Source organism: Polyodon spathula, chromosome 38 (assembly GCF_017654505.1).
Source record: "Polyodon spathula isolate WHYD16114869_AA chromosome 38, ASM1765450v1, whole genome shotgun sequence".
Taxonomy (NCBI): Eukaryota; Metazoa; Chordata; class Actinopteri; order Acipenseriformes; family Polyodontidae; genus Polyodon; species Polyodon spathula.
The window spans coordinates 2,839,454-2,847,034 of NC_054571.1; the positions used below are offsets into that span (position 1 = coordinate 2,839,454).

At 46.2% G+C, this 7,581-nt stretch overlaps 1 protein-coding gene across 1 annotated transcript; it reads left to right on the top strand.

Moving 5' to 3' along the window:
- The first annotated feature begins 400 nt into the window (after positions 1-400).
- Positions 401-5,727, top strand: LOC121304465 (transmembrane emp24 domain-containing protein 1-like). The gene is made up of 4 exons (XM_041235620.1): positions 401-660; positions 2,831-2,928; positions 4,233-4,416; positions 4,669-5,727. Exons 1-4 carry the CDS (start codon positions 472-474, stop codon positions 4,885-4,887), a joined length of 690 nt encoding a protein of 229 aa, XP_041091554.1. The 5' UTR covers positions 401-471; the 3' UTR covers positions 4,888-5,727.
- Positions 5,728-7,581: the final 1,854 nt, after the last annotated feature.

Sequence of the window (7,581 nt, forward strand, 5' to 3'; positions counted from 1 at the left end):
CCTTACTGTTTTTTCTAAGTGTTATTTTACTGCTCTCCAAGTTTTTCCTTGTTTTCTGAAGATACAGCTTTAAATGTGCAGGCCGGTTGTTGTTTGTTTTGGTGTTGATGTTGTTTTGTTGTGTTCATGCACAGTTTTTTTTTTAAAAAACAGGCGTTAGCAGCTGTAGCATTAACGTTATATATTATATTTCACAGCAGCAATACTTCATACACTAGCCGCCTCACCGCCCATGTGTACAAACAAGCCTTACCTGCACACAGCTGTTCGCTTCTGATTGGCACAAATCACCTTTTTTTAAAGCCCACCTCTTGTGCTCTCATTGGTCAAAGGGTTCACGAACAACCAATTGCCTACCGGGAAGGTAAACGCCCTTCAGCCAATGGGAAGGCAGGGAAAGCTTGCCGAAGAGGGGGTGAAAGTTTGTTGCAGGAAAGTTTCTTTTAAACTCTGCCCTGGCTGTTTAATATCATGGCTCCTGGTTGTGCCCCGGTGGGCTCCGTCTGGGTTTTCTTTTGCATTTTAATTTTGTGTCTGCAGCGGGGAAGGGCTTTCGGTGAAACCAGAGACACCGAGTTTACTTTCATTTTGCCAGCTGGGAGAGTCGAATGTTTTTACCAGAAAGCGACGCGAAACAGCACCATAGAAGTGGAGTACCAGGTAGAGCCAGCGGGGTGGACCTGTACGTGTGCGTGTGGATTGCAATGTGCTGGGCTGGGCTGGGCTGGGCGAAGTGTCTGTGTCTCTCTCTCTCTATTGTGTTGTGCTGGGGGAAGGTTACTTCCCCAAAGCGACCTGTCTGTGTCTGTTGTGTTGTGCACTTCCCCAAAGCGACCTGTCTGTGTCTGTTGTGTTGTGCTGGGGGAAGGTTACTTCCCCAAAGCGACCTGTCTGTGTCTGTTGTGTTGTGCTGGGGGAAGGTTACTTCCCCAAAGCGACCTGTCTGTGTCTGTTGTGTTGTGCTGGGGGAAGGTTACTTCCCCAAAGCGACCTGTCTGTGTCTGTTGTGTTGTGCTGGGGGAAGGTTACTTCCCCAAAGCGACCTGTCTGTGTCTGTTGTGTTGTGCTGGGGGAAGGTTACTTCCCCAAAGCGACCTGTCTGTGTCTGTTGTGTTGTGCTGGGGGAAGGTTACTTCCCCAAAGCGACCTGTCTGTGTCTGTTGTGTTGTGCTGGGGGAAGGTTACTTCCCCAAAGCGACCTGTCTGTGTCTGTTGTGTTGTGCTGGGGGAAGGTTACTTCCCCAAAGCGACCTGTCTGTGTCTGTTGTGTTGTGCTGGGGGAAGGTTACTTCCCCAAAGCGACCTGTCTGTGTTGTATTACTAGTTGGAGGGGGGGTTGGGGTGATACTGCACACAAGCACCGCGCTCACACTCGACAAATTAAAAGAAAATACAAAGAAATCCTTTCGATGTATTTGAGCGATTGCGAGAGTCACTCAGTCAGAATTAAACCTGGCAATGCGTGCATTAAATGCATTTAAATCGAGTGATTGATTATTGTAATTATTATTACATTCGTGTTAGTTTTTATAACCGACTCGCTATGCTCGACTGACTTAGAGAAATGATTTGCCTAAAGTGAGCTGCTCGTTTCCGGCTTGCGCTGCAATGATGTCTGGCATGAGACGCAATTCTTCCCTAATCTGATAATCTTTTTATAAATGTTGTCATTTTTACAATGCTTTACCAATACCACACTGATTAAAAAGACTGTACAAACTGTCATTTGTTTAATTGCTTAAAGTCGTCTCAGTGGTTGAGTAATTATTGTTGCCTGCCCACACATTGCTGTAAACCTGTGTTTTATAAAGCAGTAGCAGAAAGCAGACGGCACACCAGGATATGCCTGTAACAGAGATGCACGGTAACTTGGAGAGTTTCCAGCCCGCACCTCATAAACTAAACACAAAAAAAGAGCCTTCTGTTCTGCAGACTGAGCCAACACCCTTGGGATCTGCACTCTGTGTGTGTGTGTCTATATATATATAATATATGTTGTATATTTATTCAGCAAAAACATATCTACCCTCCCATGCTCTAGAGGGTTCTTTTATTAAAGCTTAGAGCAAAGGCAGATTTTGACACTTCTGTTACAAAAAAAAAAAAGTTTTTATCAGTGGTGACGTACTTTCTTTCTTGTCGCCGTTTGGGCCTTAGAATCAAATTAGTGCCCTAGTACACCTAGGAATCTCATGAGATTGCATCTTGAGCGATCAATGCAAAGGCTTTGCCCTTTTGAAACCAGATTGCGCTGCAGGCTCCCCCTCTCTCATCACACCGCAGGCTCACCCTCCACCTGCCTGCACAGGCATTGCTTTTGTGTTGCAACTTGGAGAAGTTTACCCCTGGGCTGAGCTCTTTAGTTCAGTATCCCTGGTCTGTTCCATTGAAACACTCAGCCTGCCACTGGTCTGCACACTACGGAGGGGTTTTGCAGAATCCAGATCTGTAGGTCGCCCATGTTCCGCTACAGTGCAAGATCTGTGCATCTTATTCCCGTCCCTGCTGCCGTACAGAAGAGCGGTCCTCCCCTTTCTTTAATAGGTAATTCCATGGGCCATCTGACTTATTTAAATTCTGAGATATATATTTCTGTACTGTAATATGGTACTAACGAAACTTTTTTTTTTTTCCAGCACTCATTTTAAAATCTAAGACGTGTCGTGCGTTTTTGATATGATATATTCAAACCAGCGTTCATCGCGGTGGTATTCATTGATTGTGCGATTATTTCGGGGTTAAATGCCGGCGGTCTTGCCCGTGTCCTGTGAGGGCGGCACGGCGGGCGCGGCGGGTTTCACGGCGCTCACGCTTGCTTATTTTTGCCCAGGTGATCGCCGGCGCTGGCATGGATGTCGATTTCACAATCGCTCACCCCGAGGGCTTCCGGCTGGTCTCGGACTTCAGGAAATCGGACGGGATCCACACGTGAGTCGGGGCTGAGAAAGCTGTTTCGTTCATGGGGGGAGAGGAGGGTATACTGATACAGGAGCAGGCATTCCTGGGCACTTGGAGCCCTGCACTGTAGTTTGCAATGGGATAAAGTTAACCCAAGACTACTTCAAATTCAGCACAGAGAGAAGAACAAGAGGGTGTACATGGAAGTTGAGTAGAGTTTAGAAGAGAAAGGAGGAAGCCCTGTTTTACACAGAGAGTTAGAAATGCACGGAATTTCCAACCAGGTGAAGCAGCAGGATCTAAAACACTGGGAGCGTTTAAATAAAGACGAGAGTCTGTGCTTTTAAACAAGTTTGGTGGAAATGGACTCGGGACGCTGCATTCTTAAAGAGGGTTAAGCCCTTACAAAAGCAGCACCTGTATTTCCAGTGATGCCTGTAGGTCCAGACTGATCTGAAGGTTTGAAAGTGATGCTGAGAGGGTTGTGCCGAGACACCTCTGGTTGGGAACGATGGAGGTTTTGCAGCAGGGGTTTTTGCTAGGGGTCAATTGCTAATTTCCAATTCCTTTTTAAAATCGACTCCAAATCCCCATTCTCTTTGAATCAGTTCCAGCACGTCGCTGATCAGTCTGCAGCGTTCTGTTATAATGAGTTTCTCGCAGGGGCAGCACATGACTTGAACTGAAGCCACTGTTTGTTATTCAATTAAAAATCGGCTTCAGATGAAAGCAGGTGAACAAGCACGATTGTATTGTAAAATAAATAACACACTTTGTACTGCAGGGGTAAAAACCCTGGACTGGAGAGCTACTGGTTTTCGTTTCAAACTGAGTTCTTAGTTGCTTAATTGCACCGATTAGTGGCTTAATTATTCAAGATTAACATGTTCCAGATCTGTAGCCACTGATGATGTAAAGACTCTTAGAAATCCTGCTGGATCGGGGTGCTCCAGCACCAGGGTTGGAGATTCCTGTCATTGCAGTTTGATCCAGTCCAGGTTTTACTACGAGCTTGATTAGCCCCAGTGTGTGAACAAGCTCAAGTGTGTCTTACTAAACTCATAGTAAAACCAGGAATGGATCAAACTTCCTTTGAAGGAATTGGAATAGGGGAGGGATTGATTTTAAAAAGGAATGTGTTGCATCCTAGTTCACATTGTATTATTATTTGCACTTGCTGTAAACTACAGTGTATTTAAATATGAACCCCCTACTGCCCTGTAACACCTGCGAGTCGCCTTGGATAAAGGCATCTGCCAAATAAATAATATGAATTAGAATGGACCCCTGTCCTGGTTTCCTCCTCCTCCTCCTCCTCCTCCCTCCCTGTGCAGGATCGAGACAACAGCCGATGGAGATTACGAGATCTGCTTTGACAACTCGTTCAGCAGGATGTCTGAGAAGATGGTGTTCTTCGAGGTCATCACGGAGGGCTTGCTGCAGGACACGGCCGTAGAGGACTGGACTGACGTGGTGCAACCAGAGGAGCTCGTGGACCTCAAACTGGACGACATCAGGGTAACCGTCACTGCAGCTTGGCTGTGCTGCAAAACCCGGCTCTTCTGTGACATCATGGCAGGCAGGCAACGAAAACCAGCCTGAATACGACAGAGCTTGGAAACAGTGCGCCCGACGGTCTTAGTTATAGATCTGATGTTTTATTCTTTTAAAGCTTCCCGTGCACTTTTTGTATTAGTCTAGTATCCAAAAAAAACATTCCTCGTTTCCAAATGCAGCAGCAACGCGTTTTTCATCCCCTCTGTGTTTCAGGACTCCATGGACGGGGTGCACCGGAGGCTGGAGAGGAGCATGCAGATGCAGGTGATGCTGAGAGCCTTCGAGGCGCGGGACCGCAACGTGCAAGAGGACAACCTCTCCCGCGTCACCTTCTGGTCCTCCCTCAACGTGCTGGTGATGGTTTCGGTGGCCCTCGTGCAGGTCTACCTGCTCCAAAGCCTCTTCAATGACAAGAGGAAGGTCCGCACGTAGAGGGAGCGGAGCCGAGCCCCGCACTCGCTTTCCCACTGTGAACCGGACCCTAGCGACCGTCCGCGCGCACCCGCGTTCTATCAGAACCAGAATCCTGAGCAAGGGGGTTCTGTGCAACCCAACGCAATCATTCCATACAGCCCTGGCCAGCGGTGTCTCCCCACCCTATAGAAAGAACTCATTGTGCTTCATGAAGTCGAGTGAAACCTGCTGAATGTCGTCATCTTAGAATATTATAATTGCACGCCGCTTCGTAGTTTTCCTGCGTAAGCTGACAATCGAAAAATGTGATGTTTTGAAAAGCTAACATGAAATACGGTGCTTGTATTAAGGCTTTTTTGCATTGTCATTGCTTTGGTTGCATGATGTTCTGTAAAATTACATTCATGTTTTTAATTGGATCTCAATCCTAAAATTCTAGATGGTGCACAAAACTTTTGGCCAGAGCTGTATGGAATTATTTTCTTCGTTACGATCCTGACTTTGGTATCAAAACTGCATGTTTAAGACCGATACAGCCGGTCCGAGAGAGATCCAGCTAACTAAGGATGGGGAGCCCGTTTCCCGTCTCGGAGAAAGTTAGCTGATGTCATGCCTTCATCAGGATCCGTTTGAATTCACAGTGGATCAGAACCGGGGGGTAAACGCTCACAGAATTTCAACAGAGCACATTTTTGTGTTCTCCTCGGCGGGCCGGCCCTCGTGTTTTTAATCCCGATTCGGTTGAACAGCTCTGTCGGTGAAGTTTACAGGTTTTTAAATCCAGTGTTTGGTTTTTTGTCCGAAGATTAACCCTTTGCAGCCCTTTTATTCAGCGCTTGTCAGGCGCATCGGGTCCAATTTATTTTCACACGCGCTGTTTAAAATATTTTTTTTCCAGAGTAAAACAGGTTTAAAAGGCATTGAGTCACAAAAGGACACTCAGTACTGTATCTCCATCCAAGTCCCACCCCTTGTTCGCTGTATTTTTCACATACCTCTTTATAGACGTGCGCACTGATAAATCCTCTCCTGATCACTCGTTTTATCACCAAACTCCTCAATAATGCGATCCGAGTCATTACTTTATTGCTATAACATCTCAAAAAGCTCTGAAAATGTCTGTGATTTTCTCTGAGCGCTGGATGCAGAAGCAGCTCTCTCCTTTGTTATGTCTGTTTTATCTCTGTAGTGCAGGGTGGGGGGCTATGAGATACGCCCTTGTTTCGGCTCCTGTCGGTCTCACTCGGCCATTGAAAGGTTTTCTCTGCTTTTTCTGGAGAAAAAACGACTTGAGACCTGTGCTTGAGGTCTTTTGGATGATTTTGGACAGGAAAGGGAAAATTGTACTATGGGCCTGGTCCCACACAGGGCAGCAAAGGGTTAAGAGAATAGTCCAGTTTCTGTTGAATTGTGAAATGTCTTCTCGGAGGAGTGTGGCTCAGTTTGCAGGTACTCTTGTATTTTAGCTTGTAGTTTGTGGAGGGAGGTGTAGATTTAAGCCAGTGTTTGTACTGTGAAAATACCTATGTCATATTTTGACAAGTTTTATATTGTCACACGTGCTCAAGCAAATCGCAGGTTGCTTGAGTGGACTGCATGTTGTAGATTTCTAGAATCGGCACTCACCTCTACGTGGGGTCAGGCTGTCCCTCTATAAGCTTGTGCTGGTTTTTGCTGGACCCGGAAGAGATCTGCCTCCTTGTTTGCACCCTAACCCTCAGAATGACAGCAGAGGCAGGTCACTGAAGGAGGAAGGGTCACTCCTTACACACGAGCATCAGCTGGCAAAGGGAGAGAACTCGCTGTCCAGTACAAAAGCGACTTTTACACAGAAAAAAACTTTCATTTTCTTACCCGTCTACCTGTTCAATCGAGCATCGTAATACTTAAACCAGAGAATCAGTACCGCTTACAGCGGGGTTTCCCAGTACTGGTCCTGGGGACCCCCTGTGGCTGCTGGTTTTCACTGCAACTGACCTCTCAATTACTGAACTAGACCCTTCATTGAAATGAGTTTGCTTAATTAGACCTTTTTAATTGTTTTCAGCTCCTAAAACAGCTGCAGATTTCAAGTTATAAAACAATACGGCCAACTTGAACTCTGCCACTGTTTAAAAGCTGAAAACAATTACAAATGTCTAAGCAGATGATCGGCTCAATCAAGGGCCTAGTTCAGTAATTCAGAGCCCAGCTGGAATGAAAGGCAGCAGACACTGTGGGTCCCCGGGACCAGGGTTCAAACCCACTGGCTTGTAGTAATGTGTTCCATTTCTCTCATCCACATACTACTGAGTCTTTAGAAACAAATCCGCAGAGTTTATACAAAACTGCACGGGGTTCGGAGGAATCCACGCTTCAGCATCTCTGATCCTGAATGTAAACCCTCAGCCCCTTTCCCGCTGGGTTAGCATGCGGACCGCAGGGTTAATGAAGCAGTTCCTCAGGCAGCTTGGATTGTGCAGAAAACAGGCAGCTGACTCGATGCTTTCAGTGATCAAAATGAAGAGGAACAACGTGTGACTGGTGTGTGTGTGTGTGTGTGTGTGTGTGTGTGTTTTTTTTTTTTTTTTTTTTTTTTAAACTGTGTGCTGTGTCCGAGTGAAACCAAGAGCTTCCAAATTGATCCAGTGTCTTTAAAATCCAGCTCATCAGAATTAAAACAAACAAACAAACAAAACACGTCACTGTTTTTATATCTGCAATGCGTTGCTC